Source organism: Fonsecaea pedrosoi (assembly GCF_000835455.1).
Source record: "Fonsecaea pedrosoi CBS 271.37 unplaced genomic scaffold supercont1.2, whole genome shotgun sequence".
Classification (NCBI taxonomy): Eukaryota; Fungi; Ascomycota; class Eurotiomycetes; order Chaetothyriales; family Herpotrichiellaceae; genus Fonsecaea; species Fonsecaea pedrosoi.
The window spans coordinates 2565130-2589626 of record NW_013550614.1 but is presented as its reverse complement, the minus strand read 5'-3'; the positions used below and the strand labels follow the sequence as shown (position 1 = coordinate 2589626).

The 24497-nt window shown below is 52.5% G+C and overlaps 10 protein-coding genes across 10 annotated transcripts; 2 read left to right on the top strand and 8 right to left on the bottom strand.

Annotated features, from left to right (window-relative positions):
* Positions 1-78: 78 nt before the first annotated feature.
* On the bottom strand, positions 79-1542 carry Z517_02888 (uncharacterized protein; the record flags this gene model as incomplete). The annotated part of the gene is made up of 2 exons (XM_013431996.1): positions 79-1224; positions 1381-1542. 2 exons carry the CDS (start codon positions 1540-1542, stop codon positions 79-81), a joined length of 1308 nt encoding a protein of 435 aa, XP_013287450.1.
* A 709-nt stretch (positions 1543-2251) lies between these two features.
* Z517_02887 (uncharacterized protein) lies at positions 2252-3037 on the bottom strand (the record flags this gene model as incomplete). The annotated part of the gene is made up of 2 exons (XM_013431995.1): positions 2252-2881; positions 2966-3037. 2 exons carry the CDS (start codon positions 3035-3037, stop codon positions 2252-2254), a joined length of 702 nt encoding a protein of 233 aa, XP_013287449.1.
* A 444-nt stretch (positions 3038-3481) lies between these two features.
* On the bottom strand, positions 3482-4512 carry Z517_02886 (uncharacterized protein; the record flags this gene model as incomplete). Its single annotated transcript, XM_013431994.1, has 3 exons — positions 3482-3789; positions 3862-3917; positions 3983-4512. 3 exons carry the CDS (start codon positions 4510-4512, stop codon positions 3482-3484), a joined length of 894 nt encoding a protein of 297 aa, XP_013287448.1.
* A 1119-nt stretch (positions 4513-5631) lies between these two features.
* On the top strand, positions 5632-6014 carry Z517_02885 (conidiation-specific protein 10; the record flags this gene model as incomplete). The annotated part of the gene is made up of 2 exons (XM_013431993.1): positions 5632-5757; positions 5904-6014. 2 exons carry the CDS (start codon positions 5632-5634, stop codon positions 6012-6014), a joined length of 237 nt encoding a protein of 78 aa, XP_013287447.1.
* Positions 6015-6697: 683 nt separating this feature from the next.
* Positions 6698-8368, bottom strand: Z517_02884 (uncharacterized protein; the record flags this gene model as incomplete). Its single annotated transcript, XM_013431992.1, has 2 exons — positions 6698-7614; positions 7669-8368. 2 exons carry the CDS (start codon positions 8366-8368, stop codon positions 6698-6700), a joined length of 1617 nt encoding a protein of 538 aa, XP_013287446.1.
* Positions 8369-9340: 972 nt separating this feature from the next.
* On the bottom strand, positions 9341-10612 carry Z517_02883 (uncharacterized protein; the record flags this gene model as incomplete). Its single annotated transcript, XM_013431991.1, has 4 exons — positions 9341-9447; positions 9606-9975; positions 10054-10190; positions 10336-10612. The coding sequence occupies 4 exons, from the start codon at positions 10610-10612 to the stop codon at positions 9341-9343; spliced, it is 891 nt and encodes a 296-aa protein (XP_013287445.1).
* A 453-nt stretch (positions 10613-11065) lies between these two features.
* On the bottom strand, positions 11066-13719 carry Z517_02882 (uncharacterized protein; the record flags this gene model as incomplete). The annotated part of the gene is made up of 5 exons (XM_013431990.1): positions 11066-11592; positions 11648-12132; positions 12186-12353; positions 12406-12598; positions 12702-13719. The coding sequence occupies 5 exons, from the start codon at positions 13717-13719 to the stop codon at positions 11066-11068; spliced, it is 2391 nt and encodes a 796-aa protein (XP_013287444.1).
* Positions 13720-15178: 1459 nt separating this feature from the next.
* Positions 15179-16791, top strand: Z517_02881 (uncharacterized protein; the record flags this gene model as incomplete). The annotated part of the gene is made up of 10 exons (XM_013431989.1): positions 15179-15324; positions 15399-15484; positions 15532-15580; positions 15660-15741; positions 15811-15832; positions 15887-15967; positions 16020-16113; positions 16170-16290; positions 16345-16531; positions 16607-16791. 10 exons carry the CDS (start codon positions 15179-15181, stop codon positions 16789-16791), a joined length of 1053 nt encoding a protein of 350 aa, XP_013287443.1.
* Positions 16792-18264: 1473 nt separating this feature from the next.
* On the bottom strand, positions 18265-20087 carry Z517_02880 (uncharacterized protein; the record flags this gene model as incomplete). Its single annotated transcript, XM_013431988.1, has 5 exons — positions 18265-18881; positions 18978-19268; positions 19329-19460; positions 19532-19743; positions 19813-20087. 5 exons carry the CDS (start codon positions 20085-20087, stop codon positions 18265-18267), a joined length of 1527 nt encoding a protein of 508 aa, XP_013287442.1.
* A 2238-nt stretch (positions 20088-22325) lies between these two features.
* Positions 22326-23355, bottom strand: Z517_02879 (3-hydroxyisobutyrate dehydrogenase; the record flags this gene model as incomplete). The annotated part of the gene is made up of 2 exons (XM_013431987.1): positions 22326-23087; positions 23149-23355. 2 exons carry the CDS (start codon positions 23353-23355, stop codon positions 22326-22328), a joined length of 969 nt encoding a protein of 322 aa, XP_013287441.1.
* Positions 23356-24497: the final 1142 nt, after the last annotated feature.

Genomic DNA, 24497 nt, shown 5'->3' with positions numbered 1-24497 from the left:
ATTGATATCTTGTTCACCGCCCACTCCCACCCTTGGGCATTCGCCATTCCGCTCTCTCTACATGATCATTGCTGTTCCCTATGTATTGGCAGCACTATCCATAAAAGCCGGGGACAGAGTAACCTCCAGCACGACCCTTCCCACGCCTGCGTCCTTGACGTCCACAACGACGCGACTCCTCCCACCGAGCCTGTCCACCTCCCTGACGAACTCGTCCACTCCGCCCCCGACGCCAAAGTAGACCCTCTTTGCGGCGACCCAGGCTCTGGGTGGTGGAGGAGGCCTCCCTATAACGGGCGCGGCCCTAAAACGACGGTAATGAGAAGCTAGGATACCGAGGACGGTTTCTGTGAACGCCTTGATCGAAGAGGGCGAGTAGACTGTCTCGGATGCCAGGATGAGCAGGTTCGTGGGTTTGGGTGAGTGTTGGTGTTGGTGGTCCGTTTCCCCGAGTGATGCCTGCGGTGACGGCGGAGATGGCGGATAGACCAGGTCCAGAAATGCCGGGCCCCATCCCCCCGATATGAATTCGAACGATATGTCGTTGGCCGTCATATCTTGGATGGCGCGACTTACGAGGGCCTCGCCTCCTAGTTCTTCGAGGTCGAGGTCCCCGTCGGCTTGGGTCCACCGGTCACCGAGTGGATGAGGAACTCTTCCAGAAGAGGCGAACAGATAATTGAGGAGGACATTGGGAGCGGTCGCCAGCCGGAGGACGTCGGCGTTGTAGTCGCACAGCGTCACTTTGAGGCTCCCACCGTGCGTTGTTGGTCTCTTTCGTCTCCGGTCGAGGAACTTCTGCATGAGCGCGAGAGTCGGCACAGCGCTTCCCGCGCCGAGCTCGACGACCTCCCAGGCTTCTTGCCCCTCGTCGTCTCCGTCCTCCTGACCTTGGCCATGACCAGACAAATAGGTTTCTGAGATGACGAGGGAGGCCAGATCGAGTGCGCACTCCCACGTCTTGAAGCCTCCCTCATAGATGCCCGAGGAGAGGTCGCCGCTTTCTAGGCCGGAGAGGAGCGTTCTGGCCGTGTCCTCTTCTTCCTCTTCGGCGGACGGGTTCGCTTCGGCCATGAGTTGAGCTCGGATGTCAAACACCGAGCGACGGCATACCGACGTCACGGCTCCGTGGTCATTGGAGTTGGTGTCGCGTAGCTTCCCATCTTCTGAGGAACTAGGTATGCGCAGCGTGCTGTACGATATCTGCGATGGCAACGATGCTAACTGGGAAGAAGTCGATTGGTTATGAGGCGGACTCTTTGTTCTTGGGTTTGTTTCAAACACTTGGGTTCTTTTTCTTTCTTTCTCTGGATCTGGAGGACAAAAGGGGTCGCAAAGTATTTTCAGGACTCGCAGTCCCATAGGTGGATAGGAACTTACCAGTTCGTCCAGTGAGTGTCTCTTGGGCTCTACGGTGTTTTGAGGGGACTCTCTTGGGTGGGATAGTGCACACTCGGAGATCTTGTTGGTGAGAGCCTCGTGCTCTGTGGCTTGGCCGTCGTCCTCGATGTCATCGCCGCTGAAACCGAATGAGAACGACATGGGGTATTCACCGAAAGGGCTGTCCACCCGAAATAAATAAGTTGAAAGGCAGTAGAAGGTTCAAAGTCTTGCGATATGAGCGGAAAGTGGAGTTTCGAGAGGAAGGAAAATCTATATCGACATAACTTTACTGTAACTCGCTCACCCCAGTGTCGCCGCTTTTAAAAAACTACTGCTCTTCAGAAAGACTTATGATGCCGAACATTTGGAAGACGCTCACTGATTCCTTTCCTTGTACTTGAGTATGGAGCAGAATATGTATTCTCTTGGGCTTTTTTATTCTCCTGCTTTGCACGTTGAATTGGTTGGTTTTCCAACGCCCGACCCCAGCATTCTCTCTGCTCTCATGACTTTTTTTGTTGCAACATCAGGAATCTCTCGAACTACTGCACTGAACATGGTTACCTAGTATAGAATATGCCCCGCAGTCAGAGTGTGAGGGTATACACAAGGTCCCTTAGGCAAGGAGGGTATAGAATACCAGTGACTCGCATAGGGCGGCATCATCTTTGTCCCGATTGAGATGGGAATTCCCACGTCGTGGCACTGGGCATTGGTATTTCCGCCAACAACCCGCAACGAAGCCGACTCGAAGGTACAGAGTGGGTTGAGCCTTTTGTGTTCTGTGGCATCTATAGACTCTTTTATGGGCTTCAAAGATCGAGCCTATTTAAGAGACGAGGATGAGAGCACTGACAGCAAATCAGGCTCATTTTCTCTTCTCCATCAGCGCCGCAATCTTGGGCCGCTTGTCCTCCCATTCGTCCCATACGATCGAATAGACAGCGGTGTGCCTCCCGGGCTGTTCTTCCTGCGTGCCATTCCTCAATCTGAGGGCTTCTGCCGAGAGGGCCACCTTGCCGCGCGGAAATACGCGATCCCACCTCGCGATCCCTTCAAACTCGAACCCGATCCTCAAAGCCGCTCTTCGAGATACGTCGTTTCCTGCATGTGATTGCCATATAACGCGGCGCAGCCCTAGACCGCCTGTCGATGGTGGATCGAGCGTCCAGAAGAGGAGGAGTCCTATAGCGTTGGTCGCCACGTGGGTGCGCTGGAACGCTGGAAAGATCATTGCACCAACCTCGGTGACGGCATTGACGGGGTTCGTGGCTGTCAGGGACACAACACCGGCAAACTTTGCGCTCGTGTCCAGTGCCTCCGGGGAGACGACCTTGTCCATCACTGCGAACAGACAGTCTGCAGGGGATGCGTGTATACCCTCGTATACCTCTCTCAAGAAGTCGGCCTCGTCGTTTATGACTGGAAAGGGAATGTACGTAAACATGTCTGGGTAGGTCTTGATCATCTCGACAAAAGGCGCCGTGTGGACACCAGGCTGCCAGCCGAGTCAGATTCCCCCTTGTCCAAGCAAGACGACTTTGACATGGCTCTCTCTGTAGAAGTGATGTGCGTTACATACCTCGAACGGCAGGAGGGCGACGAGATCGTTCTCCAGGCGACGCTGCTCATAGTGGAAAGTCTTCTCGGCCATGACTCCAGATGTCGGCTTAACTGTGGGAATCGCCTGCTGGACAGATTCTGCACCGATTTTCTATATAGTGTGTCTATATGTATCCCACCTTATCGACTTTGTAACAGGTGGACAGGCAAGGGAAGTAGTTTCACGCATGGTCTCTTCCCAGACCCACTGTCAAGCGAGACTCACCGCAAGATTCGGAGTCTACCATCCATCGACCGATCGACACGGCCTGCATAACACCACAGGCGTCGCTACGACGTTGACTACCTAGGTACGAGGTACTTGCAACCATGTTAGATATGCCAACATGGTTGATAAGGAACTTGTCATTATCACCACGTGTTTCGACTCCCGACCACTATACGCGCTGGGGGGATGGCGAGCCCAACAGTTGTTGAGGTGACTTCCACACTGATTGCTTGCCCATAGGCCGTGATTCTCACTCAACCTCATACCTCACATCCATTCCGATTCCTTCTTCTCTAGCCTCACATCCACCAAAGCACATGCCAGCCGACACATCAACTCTGGGCTCTGGTCCACCTCCTCCCACAATGCCTGCACGTCGGTGCCCAGGCCAATGTGCTCGGCTGTCTTCAGACTCCGTGGGTCGATCCAGGGTGCGAGGCAAGGCCACACGTGTTGGGCAGTGGTGAAGAAGATGTCGATGCCGACGTCTCCGATCCCCTTGATCTTCTGAAGCTCCGCTCGGATCTTGTTCCGATCTTGGGATGCGGTTTCCACGACATTGTTCAGATCACCTTCTGCTCGAGCATTAGTCGGGCGGCACAAAAGGTCATAGGGTAATCTACCCAGACATGAGGCATTGTACTTACCGTACCTCTCCTCAACCAGCTCCGCCAGCTGTCCCATAAACGTTGCCGTCTTTTCCCTGCATCATTCCTCAAATTAGAATCCCGATCACAGGTGCTGTGTAGCGACAACTGTACCACTCACCGATAGTGCGTGTATCCGCCCTCCGTGAGCACCTCGGTCCTCTCCTCCCAGCTGCTCTTCTTTAGGACGTCAAGCTTGTGATAACCCGCCTTGATAACGAGGGCGGTCGTTTTTGCCGCAATGTTATGTGACACTCGGGTTGAAGACAATATGGCATTCAAGAGCAGTGCCAAAACGGTGTCCGGAGTTGCCTTGGCTGGCTGTTCAAGCTTGGTGTCGGAGAGAGGAAGGGCGTTGAAATGCTGGAGAAGTCTCTCGATCTTCTGACTGTGCGGGTTGCTGTTTTTCTTGGGCCTTCCCTTTGATCTCGGGGTTGACTTTTTGTCATCTATTGAACTGCCATTGCGTGCATCCTTGGTGTTGGCTTCATCTGCCTTTGCGACTTGGTCCTTCTTCCGTTGTTTCGTTTTTGGCTCAGTGGATTTCGCCTTGAGAGCCTCGTCGCGTGGTCTCTTGGTACCTGTTTTCTTCTCGTCGACGGCCCCAGCCTCTTGAACTTGGGCTCTATCCTTGGCCCGAGTTGTCACCATGGTGGACTGGACGATGCAATCTCACTTCTGCGGGGGTCGTCGATGTCTGGGTAAGATGCGAAGTCATTGACGTACTGGTGATCCTGGGCCAGGGATGATGTCACAACATGTCTGATCGTCCTGGGCCTCCTGATTCCCCACGCAGAGATACCCAGGTGCCTGTATCAACACGCCACCAATGTGGTCAAACACCGGACCATGCGTACGGGGAAGCGGAAGTGGCTACTACACGTCGCTCTCTCAAGTCATGAAGGAAACAAGGCGTCCAATGACATCTCAGCCGGAAAGACACTCCGGAAGGCATTTCTTGTGACATCTCACTCAGAACCAGTCTGAGGTTGTGGTTGAGGACGTCTGGCTCTCAGTATGAGTCTCTGGTATTCCTCTATCCATCCATAGACGGTCGGGAGGGTTCATGCAACAGCAGACAATTATCATCCCGCAAGAAAGGGCCAACAAGAAGAGTGAAACAACCTGGATATCGGTACCTACGCCAGGCTGGAGATGTGTCAGGGGTACCCGCTGAGTGATTGGCCATGGTCAACTTTCGGTAAGGCTGTATATTCTCCGGCTGGGGACTTTTTGCAGATCAGTCACCAGAAACAGAAGGACGACCGTCGATCTGACATGTCGATGATTCCCACAGCCTTTCGACACCTTTCTGGCGCCGCTGGTACTTCATCATTTACACAATCTTGACGTCAATACGCGATCAAGGACTCAAGCTTGACTGGACAGAGGACGTGGACCTCGTGGTAAACAAGCAACAGGCCGATTCTGCCACGACGCTCTCGATGGCTGGAAAAGTACTCCGCAAACAAGACCTACTCAGACCCCTCAGCGCCTTCATCCCTGGAAGACCTTGTCCAATCCACATTGTCCGTGACATATACAAGCCACCAGGTGAAGGAAGTGACACAAGGTGGTACAAAGTCATGACGTCAAATTTGCGGTGATAAGTCGTGAGGCTGTCTGTCTATCTATATAATAGACTTGTCTTTCTTTCCCTTCCAAGTATCAATTCAAATCTCTCAAGAAACCATCCACTTGCGAAACTCAGAGCTTACACACACATATACACACACATCAAAACTCAAACTACACAACACTCCTCCAAAAATGACCGACAACACAAACCCCGGAAACTTCGCCAACCGCCCCAAGGAGGAGGTGCAGGAAATCGCCTCCAAAGGCGGCCAGGCCAGCCACAGCGGCGGTTTCGCCAGCATGGATCCCGACAAGCAGGTGAGTCTTGTACTTTTCTGTCATATGTCCCCTTTTGACCTTTGCCATTGGTTTACGCTTGTGATGCGGAATCTGTGCATTGTCTCGTCAGACATCGTCCTTGGACAGAGTTGAGCATGAACTGACGGGTACCGTGTCCTTTGCAGCGAGAGATTGCCTCCCAGGGCGGCCAGGCGTCGAGTGGATCGTTCGAGAAAGGAAGTGAACGTGCTGCTGAGGCGGGTCGCAAGGGCGGCTCTGCTACGGGCTCGTCCTAGGTTGTGCAGTACTCGCACAGGGACGGAAAGACAGACTATTGCCAAGTAAATGGATCGATGAGATGTGGAGAGGTGTCTTGCCGTCACTTGGAATCGGAAGTTGAATCCACTGGATGCCGAGAATCAAGTCTGTATTTATATTTGTACTTATACCTAGATGTACGTCCAACACATCCACATCCTCGACGGGAGAAATAGGGACAACCTCAGCAGCCTGAGGTCAACAACAGCGATACAGCTTGATATAACATTCCAGATTCCAGTGTTTCCTTCAGTATTCACCTCAGTCAGTATCTACAGATGTAAATGTACTATGATAACGGTAGTCAATACACACAAACCACATAACCGCTCGCTGTACTCGGTCCATACCATAATCCCAAATCAAAGGGCTTTGAAAACCCCATCGGTCATGAATAATCGTTCACCCAGCGTATCCTGTTCTTTCTGGATTGATCAATGTGTCCGGACAAACCCGCCCCATGGACAAATTACTTGTTGCAAGAAAAAGTCGCTTGCCATCCTGACATGTACATGCAACGCTCGAGCAAATGATGTACCGCCCCTTCTCTCTCACACCAAAAAAACACACACACGAAAAAAAAAAGTCATAACGAATAAAAGAATATCATTGGAAAAAAGACGAAAAGCAACAAATCCTATTTCCTACAAAAACGGCCATATTATGATTCTGCGTATGCGCTCTTCGCCCGCAACTTCTCCCCGTACCGTCGAAAGACCAGCGGTGCCGGCGCCAGCAGCAATCCAAGGCACCCGAGCAGGGTCATGGTCCAGTGGACCCCGATCCCCGTGTACATGGGGCGGGCGGCGATGACCATGGACCCCGCGACGAGGTAGCGGGCCATGGTGATGCTGGCGAGCGTGACGGCGCTGTGTTTGGTGTAGCTGTCGACGATGTACTCATAGGTGGCGACGTAGAGGGCGGTGGCGACGACGCCGAAACAGAAACAGGCCGCGAGGCCCGACCACACGGACACACTGGCGTAGTTTGTCCAGCCGAGCCAGAACAGCGACACGGGCATCAGCGGCGCCGTCACGATCGCCGGCCACAGCCGGTACTCGGGCGTGATCCGCGCTTGGGGCACGTAGTGCGTGTGCTCGCGTGAGAGGTGGAAGAGCCCCGGCGCCGACAGCGTGAAGAAGCTGGATCCCGCGGCGATGGAGGCGAAGCACGAACCGGTCAATCCGTCGGATAGACCGTACGTCTCCTTGAAGATGTAGTCGAAGCCGGACAGGAAGCTGAACATGAGGATGTACACGAGGACCAGGTATCCACCTAGCACCGCCACGACGGGCTCGCTCGAGAAATAGACCACCGTCATGGGCAGCGTCTCGCGTAGCCGCTTGAGGAGGGATGCTTTCTCGGCGTGCCTCGACACGTACACGGGTGAGCCGGACACACGGCGAAGATGTCGGGCTTTCCAGTCGAGCAGAACCGGGAGGTATGTCTCGGGCAGGAAGAGGAATGCCACGATGAAGGCGAAGCTGGAAATGATCAGTGTCACCCAGTCGGTCCAGTGCCAACTGAGGTTGCGATTTTGGACCAGCCATCCTCCCGCGACGGGCGCGAGCATGGGAGCTGTGCCATCCGAGTCAGCAGTCGAGCTTGAAGAGAGCAAGTAAGGCTTCTTACCAGCAACATTTGCCCACGCGATGACAGGGAAGGCAAACGCCCTCTTGACGGGGCGAAACTGATCACTCACACTGGCGCCATTGATGCCCAAAGTGGCACTGGCAAAGAGACCAACAAAATATCGACAAACGATCCTTCCCCCAAGATTCGACGTCAACCCCGTCCCGAGCACAAAACACAGATAACAAAAGGTCGCTGCGAGGTACGTCGGGTTCCTGCCCACGGTCTCGGACAGCGGGCCGCAGAAGAGGCATCCAGATCCGATCCCCAACAGGTACAGCGCCTGGGAAAGGTTGGCTGCGACCTTGCTCACGCCGTAGTCTTGGCTCATTCGCGAGTTTGCCATCGAGTCTGCGGCGCTGGCCCACCCTTGAGAGAATATCAGGAGGCTCAGGATGGCGATGTTCTTGCACCTGGCGAGGAGCGGCCAATTGCGAGGGTCGATGGGGTCACTGTCGTCTGTGGTGTTGACCTCGATCTTGCCGTCCGCTCTGGTCCTGCCGTTGTCTGGTTCTGTGCGTGCTTCGGAGGATTGCTCTTCGTTGACACCATCGGATCTGTTCAGACTTTGTTGTGTAGATACAGCCTCGAGATCTTGAAAAGCACTCTGCTTGTTGGTGTGGCCCTGCTTTCCTCCATCCTTTTGCCATTCGTGCTTGACCTGCTGGCCAATCCGTCGGTATTGCACCAAGGACCACATTTGGATGGACTCATTGGACTCATTGGATAAAGAATGTCATAAACTAGGCACGTCAGAGCAGTGAGTGAGCCACATCCGAACAGAAGACGACAATTATGTCGAGCTTGGTTTAATAGACGCACGTACGATCAAAACATCTTGCTCAATACTAGCTATTTCTGACTGCGGGTGTTTCGCTGCGAGGGTGTCGCGTGAGCATTTTCCCTCTTTGTAGGTTTTTGCCCAACGGGGATCTTCGCACCAAGCACCACAAGCATCTGTCGTGTGACGTCAAATTCATGGCGGATCAAGCAGAGCAGCTGTAGCAGGAGAGAGACTGATTGGAAGGCCGGGCTCGGTCTGGTTTCTCCATGTTTTTTTTTTTCCCTTTTGCTCGCAGTCCTCCTTTTGTGCTCCTTGATATGGTCTTGACATCATAAGACGAAGGTGTAGCGCGCTCGCCTCTTGGTGATCTTTCACGTTCTACTTCTGAACGTCACGATGGGGTTCGTGTGTCGCCGAGGTACATCAGGACGATCCATTTGGTCGGATCCGGTGAGATGCTGGTAGGTTTCATGTTGGCAGGTTTTGAGGTCGTCCAAGATCACGAAATTGGTAGGTGCAAGTCAAAAGTCGAGGGGTACATGAGATGAATCGGACCGCACCACAAAATACGACCTGGACTTCACCTCATATTTTGGGCCCAACCCAATTCTGGGCTCCCCATGCATCATGCTCATGTAATGTCTACCATCTACACTTTCAAGGCGAGAAGACCATGAAGATGATGGATGAAGCGAATCCAAGGAAAACGCACGCTTATCCATAACGTCGGGATTTTCCAATGCTGTCAGACCTCTGAAATTCTATGCATGATTGTTCTAATCGCTTTGCTTGTCCCCTCCCCTTTTGTCCCAATTTCAAAAGTCTACCCTTTGCTAAATGCTAGAACACAAACGGCGACGTGGGCAGCAGTAGGATGGATACACACACTCAGGCGAACTCGACCGTGTTTCGCAGCGTCCCGATCTTGGAGATTTGCACTTCCATCTTCGTGCCGGGGACGAGGTATTTCGGCGGTTTCATGCCGGAGCCGACTCCTGTATAGCCACGTTAGGTCTAGGTCAGTATATGTGACCTCTTAAGGAAGAGAAAGGTATGTTTGGTTGGTAGGTAGGTAGGTAGGTAGGTAGGTAGGTGGGTAGGAAATGAAGACGGCTAGGACGGGGCAGTGCGACACAACATCTAACTGACTCACCTCCTGGAGTTCCCGTCATAATGACACTCCCCTTCTGCAGGGTCGTCCCCTGACTCAGATACGAGATGATGTAGGGACAATCAAAGAGCAAGTCCGACACGCCTTCGCTCTGCCGCGTCTCGCCGTCGACGATGGTCTTCAGGTGTAGGTCGGCCGGATTCCCGATGAGGTCGGGCGCCACGAGACACGGTCCCAGCGGCGCAAAGGTGTCGAACCCCTTGGAGAATCCCCATTGGGGCACCCTGCCCGCGAGTTCCGGGTCGCGTTGGAGTTTCCGCGACGACACGTCGTTGCCGGCCGTGTACCCGCCCACGTAGTCTAGGGCTTGGTCGAGGGGGACGTCCTTTGCGTCGCGGCCGATGACGATACACTGAATATGCATGCAAGGTTAAGCGATGAGCTCCGAGATAAAAATCCAGGGGTCAAAACGAGGGGATTGGAATCTTACCAGCTCTCCCTCGTAGTCTGCCTGGTCATCCTGGGCGAGCTTGGGTATTACCACTGGAGCATCGTGATCCTGGACTGTCGTGTTCGGCTTGAAGAAAATAAAGGGAAACGGCGGGGGTTGTCGTCCAGCTTCCTTGACTATATACACGCGCGCTCACAGTCAACAATCACTTCCAACCGACTCGTTTTCCGTGCATTTCAACCGCCTCCACTGTCGTCGCCCGAACGGCATAATCGACAGCCACACGGTGATTTGGGAAGATACTTATCATGATAAACGTACTGTGCTTTGCATAATTCAGCCCGACACATCTCAGGATCGGCACCTCCTCGCGAGCCAGCGGCCCGAGGAGTTTCTTCACCGTGACCACCTCGTCCGTCACCTTGGTCTGGCCGGTCGTGTCGAAGATGTCGTCGCCCACGATGACCTTGGCCTTCAACTGGTCCGCCTCGGTGACGTTGCCCAGGTCGAAGTCCTCGCTGGGCAGGATCGGTTCGCCACGCAGGACTCGGCCGTCGGTCGCGACGAACCGGATCAGTCTCGTCCAGGGCACTTTCATCGTGGGGGGCGGATTCCTTGGGCGTCGAAGTTGTTGGTACTTTTTTTTTTTTGTTTCACGGGGGCACCGACAGATAGATGGATGGATGGATGGTAGTCAGTCGAGGTTAATGGCCGTTATGATATTACCCAGCGAGATGGACATGTGGGGTTCAAGTTTGGGATGGAGACAGAGTGGAGGAATTGAGAAAGGGACGGGGAAAGAACGGAATGGCGTGCCCAAGCAAAAAATCCCATGCTGACTTGGTGAGTTGTTCCCAGCCAAAGGGGGACGATAATGAGACGGAGCTAATCGGTCACAAGTGCGAGTGTGCGAGGCTCGCTGTATATACAATTTTGTAGGCTCTGAGCAGTCAATGTACTTGGAGATTCTCCTCGACAGAGATATGGAAATTGTTCAGTCTCGTGCAACCTTCGTTCCTGGCTTCTAGGCTGAGGTTCCTCTCTCTCTTAGCTAGCCAGCCATCATAGCAGTCAACCCTGGCTCAACACCGACCAGGTCCGCAAACAGATCGAGACTATTGTCCGTCCAATACTGGTGCATGGTCATGTCAAACGCCGCGAAAGGGTCGTCTTGACCCAGACTCGGCAGCAGGCCGTTCGTTGCAATGCCCCCGTCCATAGCCCCCTGGGGCTGCAACGAGACGCTGTTCTGGCCACTGAGCTGGGCAGCCTCGCTTTGCTGTCCAGAGGACAAAGCGGACAAGATGGTTGGGCCGTGCTCGGGATTGAACTGCACCAGTGTCATGCATATCTGCACGAGCTTCAACAGTGTCTTCCTGATTCTCTTTGCCGTTTTGGTGCCTTCGCCGAACCGCTTCAGCGTCTCCATGGCCCGTCGGAGCCGCGTGATCATCTCGACGATCTTGGCCGAGTCCAACGAGTCGCTGGTGGCTATTGACGGGCTATTCACAGAGTGCAACCTCGACGGAGCGATTTCTAGCAAAATGCAACTGAATATGACCAGAGCCGCGTTGAATGCTTCACAGACATGGTTAGCACTAGGCATTCAGTGATCAGAGACGATGGTGCGTACTGTAGTAGGCGGTGAACCACCACGCCCCCAACAAGGCAGGCGGTTTACTCGTCTTGTGGACAATCTCGACGATCTCCAAGGCAGCTTGCTGGCAGATCTTGACACTTCGTTCTCCGAGATCGTTGAAAAAGGGATCTTCCGGCTCGACTGGTTCCCCAGATACCTTGACCCGTGCCCTTTGACGTAAAAAGGCACTTAAGATGGGTCTGTGCAGGAGGATCCGCGTGTTGAGATATCGGAGCGTGATGATGACGCTCAGTCTGTCAAATACCGGATCCCAGGCGGAGAGGGAGACGGTGTCGGGATCGAGCGTGTCCCACGGCCGCCGTTGCAGCTGAGGGAACAGGTTATGCTTCCAGGCTGCCATTTTCTGTTCGAGAACGACCGTTCTTTCCAGCATTGTTGGAACGGTAAGCCCCGGGTCGATATCCACGTTACCCCCATAGAGCTCGGATATTATGTCTCCCAAAATATAGTATAGTTGTCTGCCAATTGTCAATCAACAGAACATCGAATGCCTCAAAAAGAAAACCCTCACATTGTTGCCGTGAAAAGACAAACTGTGTCTGGCGGGTCCAAGCTGCTCATTGAAGTCGCAGAATTTCCCAGCATCGACAGCCGCTCCAAGTTCTGGTTCAACGGGAGGTCTACTTTTACTATAGAGTTAGGCATCATGCAAGGGCGGCCAAAAGTCATGCTTAGCGTCCTAGAGCCTGTGAGAAGTTGTTTCTCGTTTGCTCCATCACTGGTATGCTTACCTGTCCAAGATCATACAACCAAACCACGTCCGCTTGCGTATCTCGGCTTCTACCAAGTTTAGTCCTGAAGATGCGGTCTGCGAGTGCAATCCCAACTGGATCGCTGCACGGACTGCGAGGCCATGCAGATTCCAGGCCTGATCAGATCGCTGGGTGCCTTGACGATACTGTGCCATCAAGAGCAAGCATTGGACTGTTGCCAATTAGTGATGTTATTCAGCATGAGTGACTCGCAAAGGAAATTTGACAGCATTCGCATCGAGAACCGCAGAACACTCGTCTCAACAAACACTTACCAGTTTCTAAACTGGCTGATTTCATCTCAATCTCCCCCGACAAAGCTTGTGCCCTTTCTATAAAGATCTCCGACTCGGCGGCATTCTTTTCAGCCGACTGGTCGGGTTTAGCGCTGATGTATGTTGCGAACGCGAATATGGCGTTGACAAGGCATAGCCATGAACGGCTCACCGCGCTGAAGCGGTTTCGGCGAGCAGCAGAGTATGTACGAAGAATGTCCTGCTCGTGAATGTAGGGAAACAGCATCCCGGTATCAGAGAAGAAGAGCCTGATAAGGTGCAGTGCGCGTGCTTCTGGAGGGAGCGACCGAATGTTTATGTGATGTTTAGCGATAGGGCTGGTCTCCGAGAGAGTCGTAGTGACTGGCGAGGCTACCCGGGAGACGATGGGCTGATTAAGTCCACTCTCCGAGTGTCGAGACTGCCCCATTGCCTTCAAAGTAGCTGAAGTTGCGTCCGATATATGGCGGAGCAGTGCTATGTTCGACGAGGGTCCAAAGAACCTGGATTCCGTCTCTTCCGGGTCGGTGATGGCGGCCATGCCATCCACAGAGTCCTCGGCGTTTTGTTGGATGGAGTCATCTTCGTCGAGGATAGCAACGTCTTCATCATCATTTGGCACCTGTCGCGGCTCTTGAGTAGTTGTGCTGGTTTCTTGACTTGACCGGTGTTGCTGATGGCTTGGCGGGTTCAATTGCTCAGAAGCGTCCGACGAAGAATGATTTCGATTGACGAGCAGCCTGAGCGTGTCCTCGATAGCCCGCAGCCTCTCGTCATAGCCTGGCTGTAACTGAGGAGGTCTGACATTACCTGCGGCGGGCTGTTGGTAGATACACTCGAACCCGAGCTCAACGCAGAGGCTGCAAGAGGGCCTAGCTCCATTGCAACGTGACTTGCGATTCCTGCAGGAGGTGCAAGCTAGCGCTATGCGCCGGCGTTTGTACGACGGTGGTGGTGTCGTCTGGTCCTGATCCTGTAGTTCGCTTTGGGAGCCCTTCTGGACTTGGGCATCCGACATCGCGGCCCCCTTTCTTGGTACTCCTTTGTCGAGGCACCGTGGTATGACTCGTCACGTGTGTCTCAGGACTATCACCAGAGGCAAAAGCATATCCGGGGCGCAGGATGGGAGAACAGAAGGGGTATATCGGGGAAGAAGCTCTCTTTTGTATGTTTGTGGGGATTGATAACGAGGCTGCGCCCGATCCGGTTGCTTACATCTGCCTTTCGGTGGGCCACAGGTGCAGTACGCAGCCTCGTACCCTTTCAATCAGTCCAAAGAATATTCGCAAGAAACCATTCCCCTGTGTTGATTGAATAACCGCCATCATCCGCTCTCTGGACTTCAGTTGTGACAAGCTTCATTGATGCCAAGTCTACGGACTCCGATTTATACCCGGAGCCGACGAGGGGTAAATGTGGCTGTCTGACACATCCGACCACTCCAAGTGCAACCAAAACCCCCCAATTTAGTTCCTGTCTGACAGGTTGAATTTCCTTCCCTGCGTGCGGCGTCCCAACGTCGTCTCTCTACCTCTCTCTCTACCTCAGACATTCTCACACCGACATGCGTGTCACGATCAACTATGCTCTGCCACTACGTCCCAGATATCTGAACAATCCCTTTCCATGTTAAATGTATCGTGGACACTAGACGGCGCAGCCGCAATGGCATTGCACGTGGTGATTCGGCAAATTGCGCATTTCCCCAACAATGTTCATCATGATTGTCGTTGTCATTGGCTGCTCATAGGTGTCCGTTTGCTGTAGTACGAATAGACAAATAGATAGGAATTCCCTTGATGTGCACCTCCTGGATGCTGTAAGACTGTGACCTGCAAGGGCGAGCGAGTCAGGGGGAATGGATGGCATTGTGGGATGCGGGCTCCTTCAGGGAGGTGTTTCGCAGGCCAAAGCTCAAATGACATTGTCAGACTTGACTTCATGGCCCAGAAATCACAGAATCTAAGGCGAGATTTCAAATGACAACGGTTCTTGCTCCCCAATCGACTCGCTTCTCCGCTGCCCTCCACTGTGCCTGTCCCCTCACTTCCCACTGCAGAGATATCGCGTCTTCAAACACCCATGCATGGCTACAGAATCAAATAAGCAGCTGAATTCCCCGTAAACGTCTAGACACCACGCAAACCTGGAGATACAATTCGGACAAGGCACAAAGACAGTGGAAACGGGTAACCATCGGACACCGTTGAATTGCCCTCATCGATTTTGCTTCCCCCACAAACCCCACAAAGGGACACCAACAAAACGAAGAAGGCTGAGGGACAGCGAGAAAGTCCCTAGTACAGTAAGCAGCCATGAAGGACCTTGTCGACGCCCGCTCATGACAAGGTAGTCGGTCGCAACACGGGCAGCTTCCTATCATTCGATGCACATTTCTGGCACCTACTCCTCTGCGTCGTTGCATTGTACATAGAGCTGGGAGAAACAGAGAAAGAGGCGGAATCGCGGGACTGAGTATGGCACCGACAATACCAACGACGCAGATCGCCGCATGGCTCGAGAAGCCCCAGCCCGGCGCGCGGCTTCAACTCAGGAATGATATTGAGGTGCCATCCCCTAAAGAAGGTGAGGTGCTAGTGAAACTGGAATATACCGGCTTCTGGTGAGCAATTTCACTGTGTTGCTGTAATTGCGAACCGCAGTCTTGCAGAAGACTGATGCTTTTCTTTTGCAAAGCCACTCAGATGTACACAGCATCTATGGTGAAACGCCCATGAGTACCGACATCGCGGGCCACGAAGGTGTAGGGCATGTGGTGGCTCGTAAGTGCCTTGTTGTGTGTTTGAGTATCGAGGTTGACAAGTTGCAGTTGGACCCAATGTCCCCGGAGAGCTGATGAATGCCAGGCTCGGGATCAAGTCAGTCACATTCCACCCCTTTTGTAGGTGGAGGTGTGTTGGACTATGGCTGATACTGGAGCAATTACTCCGTGCACAGGTGGCTGTACAGCACATGCGATACGTGCGAGATATGTGCCATGAATCCCACCGCCTGTCCCAACCAGATCAACGCGGGACGAGTGAGTCCTTTCATGGAAGCTACATCCCACCTGACTGTTCGGATGGTGCTGATTTGAGTTTGTCTCTAGAACACAAGAGGCACCTTTCAACGTAAGCTCCGCCCAACACTTTTTCCGGGGGATTTCCCGACTGACTTCTGGAAAGAGTACATCGTTACCCCTGTCAAGCATGCCACCAGGATACCGTCGGGACTGAAGTCTGAGATTGCGGCTCCTTTGCTTTGCGGTATGTCTCAACAGCTGACTCCGATGATCTTCTCTGAGTTGTGATGAACTAGCCGGCTTGACCATGTATTCGGCGGTGGCAAAAGCAAGGGTGCGTCCGGGAGACTGGGTTCTGATTCCGGGTGCGGGAGGAGGACTAGGGCATATGTAAGTCCTCCCTTGTCCCATAGCATGATGTGGCCACCACAAGTAACATCCTGCAGCGGTGTCCAGATAGCCGCCAAACGCGGATACAAAGTGATTGCCATCGACGCTGGGGAGTCCAAGAGGGAACTGTGCACGAAGCTCGGAGCAACTGTTTTCCTCGATTTCAGGACAGATTCCGTCTGTGCCCTTTCTCCGTGAGCATTGAAGCCAGTTACTCATCCGAATTGACAGATTGAAGAGGAGGTGAAACGCCTAACCAACGGATACGGGGCTCATGCCGCCATCGTCCCGGTCGGAAGTGACGCTGCGTATGATCAAGCACTGAAGCTGCTTCGAAATCTTGGAACCCTGGTGTGCATCGGTTTGCCCAAGTCTGGGTTGGGACTTCCGATCTCGCCGTTTATGATGTGTGTCAGAAGTGAGTTATTGCCAGCCCATGCCCCGTGGCCAAAATCCACTAGATTCAACGCAGGTGTCTAACACTTGTGGAAAGGTCTCAATATAGTAGGATCTTCAGTCGGGACTGCGCAGGAGATGGATGAGTTGCTTGAGATGGCTGTCAAGGGAGAGGTGAAGCCCGAGATCTCCGTACTTGAGTTCGATCAGATCAACGACATCATGGGAAAGCTTGAGAGGTTCGAGATTGAAGGGAGAGTCGTACTGAGACTCCCTGAGTGAAGCAGAGCGCCATGTGGAGCCAGTCACAGAGGTACCGGTACAAAATTAAAATCGCTTGTATATATGTTTTCTCTTTCCAAATTCTGTCACGCAAAGACCCCCTTAGCACAACAAGGGCGAGTACCGAGTTCGAATCCCGTTCACACCACAATCTGGGTCCTGTCAGGTCAAACCTAACTCCGGGTTAGCAGGCATCAGGACCCCGATTCGAATCCTCCTCCCTCCCTCGATCGATCGATCCGACGACATCAACCACTGTAGTATAAAATTCGTAGTAAAACCGGGCGAGAAAAACCAACCCTGCAACAGGGCGAGTTTTCCTTATCACAGACCAGCAGGTTGAGCTGTTCTGTGATAAGTTTTTTGCCATTTTGGTCAGAGGTTCAAACTTGAGTGTGAGAGTGTTTTTGTTTTTGAACGGGGCCTTTTTGATTTGCGTGTGTGAGGGCCGGATTGTGCGAGTCTCGACTGTCACAATACTCAAGGGAGGGAAAGTATGGCGCGAGGCTGAATTCAACTCTGCCGAAGGAGCTCTATGGATGAAATCCTGGTTACGTTGAGACGCAACTGCGTGAAGGGTGATGAGCAAGAAAGACGAAGTCAGGGCTCGAAGCCGGACCAACTGTTCTATCTCCCTCACTACCGGACCATGATGTTCACTTGGGCCTGTTTTCTGCTCTTTCCATCGCAAATATCCACTTTCGGAGAGCCATCTCAAATAGGCCATGGTCGCGAACGCCGGTATTGTGGCGGTGGTGAAGACGATCCTTGAAGTTTCCATGGCCGAATGGGACCGACTGCCAGGATGTCACTTGCACATGACTTTCCCTTGGGTTCGCGGTATTTAATGCGGCGCAGGTCTGAATAATGACTCCAGGTCAATGTCAGAGGTGTCTTGTTGTGTTATTGCGAAGCTAGTACGTTGATCCTTTGCCTTATGATCTTTTTTAAGGCTGACGTCCGTGGAAATGGATAGCCAAACAAATGATCAAGCAAGGTCAACGCCTGTAGGTTGTTTCCCTCGGTACTCCTTTCGGCCGAACAACCGAGTCCTGGTTCAGTGAGTATTCTACTTGCACGCACAAGAGCATCAGCACTGACATCTCCCAGGCTTGTAGAAAAGGTTGCGACAAACTCACCAGACAGTGTGCTGACCCTCACAAGAATGGTAGTTGTTGACAGCATGGACGAGCAAATCCTGGGCGCCAAAGTTGTAAGCGGCTCCCGCTCTATAGAAATACTTGGGTTGAATAGCGATTGTGATCATCGAGGCCTGGTATGTTACAAATGTCTTGAGAGGAGAAAAGTGTTTCCTGGTTAGACTACATAAGAGCCCGGACGATACCAGGGGTGAGTACGAGATTCTCAGTAGACTAATTGACCAAGGATAAGGGACTTGGAATGCTCCTTGCTCACAAAGTCTCCCCATTTTTTTGGCCGGCGAATATAGTGCCTTACCTCGACCACCTCGAATCACAACGCATAGCGGAATAACAGGGACCGGTCCCCGAGCTTTGCTAGCTCATCATCGGTATGTCGAGACCGAACTTCCTCCTCTGAGACCCTTGACCTCGAGCTGTTGATGCGCTTGTAGGATGCCTCTAGAATGAGGGCGGCAGCAATGGCTGAGATTGCCAGCGCGAGACTGGTACCAAAGCCCGTCGCATAGCCAGGCTTTTCTTCTTCAAGGTATATGTAACTTCCTAGGATACCTCCCAGGTTGCTGAATGCCACGCCAAATGCAAGACCCATGGCTCTTCTGGATTGTCCTGCCAAGTTGGTAGCCAACCATGCACAGCCGGCTGGGTTGCAAGGGTATTGCCCAATGCATACCAAGAAGACACCAACGTAACAAGGTGCGATTTTGCTGGTGATGTTGGGCGCGAAACCAACGATGATGGCGAAGCCGAGGACCATCAGTGACAACGGTCCAACCAGGAAAGGCATCCGCCACTGAAACCTGTCTGAGAAACGTGCAAATGTGTATGCGCTGATGGCTCCAGCCACATAGGGAGGTATGGTCATCAACTGTGCTTGCGAGGATGTGTACCCCATACTCTTGGTGATACTGGGCATGGTGAATTTGAGGCCTGCATTTGAAAGAGACTTAGGTCGGGACGAAATTGAGCATGACAAGCATTTCGGAAGAGGGATGAAAACAAGCAAGCCATCCAAAATCGACTCACCATAGGCACATCCAACCACAGAAAATAAAATCCAAGATTGAAGATACAGCTTATAATCGGTCAGAAGAGAGAACAAGTCTCCCCATCGGAATTTGTTGTTTGACGCCTCTTGTGATGCTCGGCCGCCCTCTTTGATGGTGATTTGGATGTCGAGGAACCTGATTTCCGACGGCGACAACCAGCGACTGGACAATGCCGGTGTATCAGGCATCACCAATGCGCAAATCAACCCCAGAAAGACTGTTGCGAGCCCTTCAAGTATGAAGATCCAAGCCCATCCCGGCCGATTGCCTGTGCAATATGGGTCAGCGGCTCACGCCCAACTCCGTAAGTGATTCCTTTGCCACTTACCGACGCCGTCCATCTTTGCAATAGCAAAAGCGAGCAAGCCTGAACAGGCACCTGAAAAGGCACTTGCACAATAGAAAAGGGCAATCCTGGTCTGTAGATGTGCGGCGGTATACCATCTTGAGATCAGATAGACTTTCGAGAAGGGTTAGCACTTGGCGAGCGAGGGTATTCTTGTGCCCAACTGAAGAGGGAGAAATACTTACTTGCCGCAGGGAAGAAACCGGCCTCTGGAATGCCCAACATGAAGCGACAGGCAACGAGACCCCCAAAGTTGTTCACAAATCCTGTGCATGTCATGACAATGCCCCATGATAGCACCAGGATTGACATGTACATCGACGGTCGTCTGAATTTCTTCAGAAGGATGTTGCTTGGAACCTCCAGCAAGATGTACGGGATGAAAAAGACACTCAGACTACCAAGGCTCCGCGTCAGCGATTGTCAAAGACATACAAAGCTCGGGAATGTCGGGGAAGTTGCTTACGCAATGTTATACTTCACACCAGTCAATTTCAAGTCTTCCATCAATCCTTCGATCTTTGCATTGCCAATATTGGATCGATCAAGGTGCGAGATCAAGTACAACATGGCCAAAGTTGGGATCAGCCTCATGTCAACCTTCCAGAGCAGTCGCTTTCTGTCCTTTTCAGGAAAATCTCTGTAGAACTCGGCATCTTCGTCAGAAATACCAAGGTTGCGATACTCGTTGGTGGCAGTTTCCACCTCAATCGGAAGAAGCTCAGTAATCTTTTTCGCCATTGTCATGGTCAGTGGGATGCTTGACAGGATACTAGTACTTGTTATTTTGGGAGAAGTTTTCTTTTGAAGCCAATGTCCAATGCAGCCTCTGGAAATGGAGAGCCTATATATACATATCCACTGCTTACAGGCTTCCGCTTTGGTTCTATAGCGGTATAGAGATCCCCGTGGGGGACTCCGCAGACGGTCCGCTCTCCTCAAAACGGTTCGGCCAGTACAGAGTCCCGTTCTGTCGTCGAATTTCACCGGAATCCCTATGGTATATCGCCGAGTTCGTCGTTCGGCTCTTGACGGTGCCGTCCATCAGAACCGAAACGCCTCGGCGCAGGAACCCTGGGACTCGACCCGCGTCCTGTCAACTTCGTCTCTCCAAGGTAGAGTCTGCCAGATTTCTGACCTTCAGCCCAAGCAATCTTGCCGTTCGCCCGGTTAGTACTCGGCGTCACAACGGACCCCAAGGGTCTCGGGTGGTCAGCCATAGGCGGGTCAATGGTAGCGAAATTTGACCGAAAAAAATAACCTATTAAAAGCAATATCTTAACGTTCTTGAATATCGCAGCGGACCAAGTAGATAACGCCACAAGGTCATCTGATGCGCTAGTCTCAAACAGGTCGCAGACCGATCAGGTATACCGCTGTCAATCTAGCAAGCCGAATCAGATCAATCCTGCGAGAGAAATGTGGAGCTCGGTTAATGACTAAGAGAGCATACCTATCTACCGAGAAAGATTGGCGAAGAGGAAGTTGTTAGATGCCGACAACCGAGCATTAGCCGCTCCTTCTCTCCTTGCTCAAGGACAAAGTGGCACAGACACGAACACGAATACGGTCAGCTGCCGAAGGTGACAGGAGGTAGTGGATGGGGTTACGAGACCGAGGTGGAGAGCCTTGATGCATAACAACGGGAGATTTGATCTGGTGCGCGCCTGGTGGAATTCATTGTCACGGGCGCTGATGACAACCACTTCCCACTCATGAAGCCATTTCTCATGGGACGATCGATTGGTACGGGTCCTGCTACTGACGAGGAATATGGGAGAAAGAGATGAACAAAGGCTGGATAAGTGCGTGTCATGAGCAGACTTTCAGTAGACAATCCCAACACCGGCTCATGCAATCCCGCAGTATGGGCACTACCACAATAAATCTAGAATCTAATGTCTAATGTCTCTGCTCTATGAAAACCGCTCCTGGCGTTGCTTTCCTTGGTCCAGCTGCACTTGGTCGCAGTCAAAGTATGAAAAGCATATGTGCCGGGAAACCATATTCTGACGGGCTCCATGAACCGATCGCTATGCTCTGTCGGCAACTCTGCGGTCGAATGAGCAGGATATCGCCTGCCTCCGAGAGAACAACTGTCGTTTCAGCCGAGGAGTTCACTACGCATTGAGGGCGACGTGTGTTGTTGGCGACCATTTCAGTGCTCAACATATCCACTACAGTGACCCGGTTCTAGAATTACCGTGAACAAAGGGAATATCCCCGAACACAAACACACACACACACAGAGAGAGAGAGAGAGACGCCGAATATCGCCGAGGCCGATCCCAGTCTTGAAGTCAGGAACATTCAGTCTCCTTCGGCAGCCACCAAATAGGTGTGGAGCTCTGCGAAAGTTGATACTCACGATCTCAAGAGCGAGCTAGCATTATTAAGGATTTCAGAGTAGAGACAAGGTCCATTGCCACTTGAGGCCAAGTAAAGCCAAGCCAGGGACAGATGGAGATGGCGATGGCCATATCCACATCTTGGGCGACGTGCTCCTTGATCTACACCCTCAAGTGCAACCATGGACGTCCAGGCGAGTCCAGGGCACCTGCAACTCATCGAGTTTCTCGACACTGTGATCCTGGTCAATAGCTGCAGGCAGACATGTTTGGTAGGAAGAGGCTGCAAGATTTCACACTGCCGAGGCAGACTTTTACTGGCTGTGAATGGTTTTGTGAATGCTCTAAGCTCTTGCAGAGCAATTATTGAAAAATGGACCGACAAAGGCTGGTCGCCAAGACGTAGAGGCAATTGAGATGTGATATGGTAATAATCTTTCTGTTTACATCCCTTGATACGTGGCTCCAGAGAAGCCCTGGAATAGCCGGGCCAATAGGATCCCGCGATGTTGTGATCGAAATCACGACCACCGCTCATTTTTGGACTAGACACGAGCGTCGAGTATTTTCGCCTCCTCTTTCAAACCCCATGCATCTCATGCATCTCCTGTCGCATTCCGAGGGTCGGTCACTAGCTTCCATTTGTCTCCTGCTGGTGTGACGCCCCCTTTGCAATATGTCGATACAAGACCGTGAAATCGAGATCTCCGGACTCGGGCAGCACGCTTTGATAAGTGGACAAGGCGGTTGATCCAAGAACCAAATTAGCCTTTGATGTCTCCCCCAGCTTCACCGCCAGGGCAACGTCTTTCGCCATAAGACTTGCCTTGAAGCCTGGAGAGTAGCCTCTGGTGGACGGTGCAGTTGGGACTATGCCCGGCACAGGCTGACTTCGCTCGATGATGCCATTCCTGGCTGCCCCTGCACAGATGACACGATGCAGGATTTTGGGATCAAGCCCGGCACTCACGCCCAGGTGCATTGCTTCACACGCTGCAATGTTCATAACGCCAGAAAGGTAGTTGTTGCAAGTTTTCGCAACCAGCCCCGAAGCAGGATATCCGCAGGGAATGATTTTGTCCTTGTCGCCCATGCAACAAAGTAATTCCTTTACGGTCTCAAAGTTGCCATCAGAGTCTGTGATGCCAACGTAGAATGCAAGTGTGCCAGCAGACGCCCCATAGACTCCTCCACTGACCGGTGCTGCATAAAATGACGCAGTTGGCGCGACCCCCTTCAAAAAATCTCGGACAGCGAGACTGCTGTCGACATCGATGGTCGAGCTGTCGATCAAGATCCTGCCCTCGAGACACTCGGAATCGAGATGCACGTCAGGTCCCGTGTAGACTGATCTTACATGATGGCCTTCCGGAAGCATTGTGATGACTGCATCCTAAGGGGGGGTTCTTTTTCAGCTCCTCAACCATCGCCTGGTTCGGAGTCAGTATTCTTACCGATCTGCTGAAAACTTCCCTGGCACTATTCCCTCTCTCCACCTTTTCGGGAAATTCTCCAGCAATCTTTTCCACCGCAGGCGACGAGATGTCGAAGACAACCAGCTTAGTTTCAACTGGAAGCTTTCTTGCCAGATTTTGGGCCATAGGATACCCCATTGCCCCAAGGCCGATAAGGCCAACGCGCTGAAAGTCGGTCAGGCCCATCTTCGATGGCTCACAGCTTCTTGGTTGATGTGCCGCTATAAAGATAGAGATCAAGACCCAAACTTCCAAACACCTAACATATATGTACCAACCAAAGTTTCGACGCTTCCCAGAGCGGTGATTAAGCCTCCAGACTCGGGCCGAAATAGATGGCGGGCAGGGCGGCAGAGGAACTGTTGCTCTTACCGACAGGGAATACGGGCACTCTTCGTACACGACAAGGCACCCTCTGGCTGCTGCAAGAGGGATTGCCGACTACGAACACTTCGACTATATCTAGAGACCCTGCTCGATATCTGAACAAGATGGGTCTCTAATATTCAAACAGGACACATGATGAGCTTGATTTGAACCTTCTCCTACCTCAGGAGGAAAGAGCAGCATTGCGTCCACGGAAGAAGTGTGCTAATCGTGATCATCCTTGCTGGACCCTGGCCACTGCCAGGGATAACCCGAGCCCTACATGCAGTTGTTTTGCAGGTAGCCATTTGGGTAACAGCCTCTCGAGCCACCATGACCGAGCCGCCTAATCTCGGCAGTCGGCTCTTTCAAAAAAGCTGCAATGCAAGCCGAAGTGAATCGAGCACGCAGACTGGCGCAACTGGGTTGTCGACGGGACCGGTTTCCTCCAACGACAACCGACCAAGGCTACATGCGAGGACCGTACCCCGGTATTTAGTAAGCTCGCGCTGCAAAGTGGCGGTTCGAATTCTAGCCAGTCCGTCATGGGAAGCCTAAGCCATGATAGCAACACTTGGTGGTTTTCACCAAGTGTTGCACGATATATCCACCCAGGTCAACGGCCGAGTCGGAAGGCATCTCCAAGCAGCTCGCTGGGCACCTCTGCCCATGTACGAGCGATCACTATTAGCGCTAGCGCCAGTGGTTTGGACATGATACGGACCGTAAAGAAGCATTTGGAGAACATCAATCTCATGTAGCAAATCAAAAGTTTGATGTCGTGGCTGGAGGTGTCGAAGCCCCCCTTTTCGACCGGTAACAGCTACTCCGCCTCCCATCTCCTGTATGACTCCCCAGTGAATTTGCGCAACGAATCGCAGCTAGGGAAAGCAAAGCCTTGCAATACATGGGTGTATTGACAAAAGTGATTCCTACTTTCTGCGGAGCTGCGTTCGGTACGT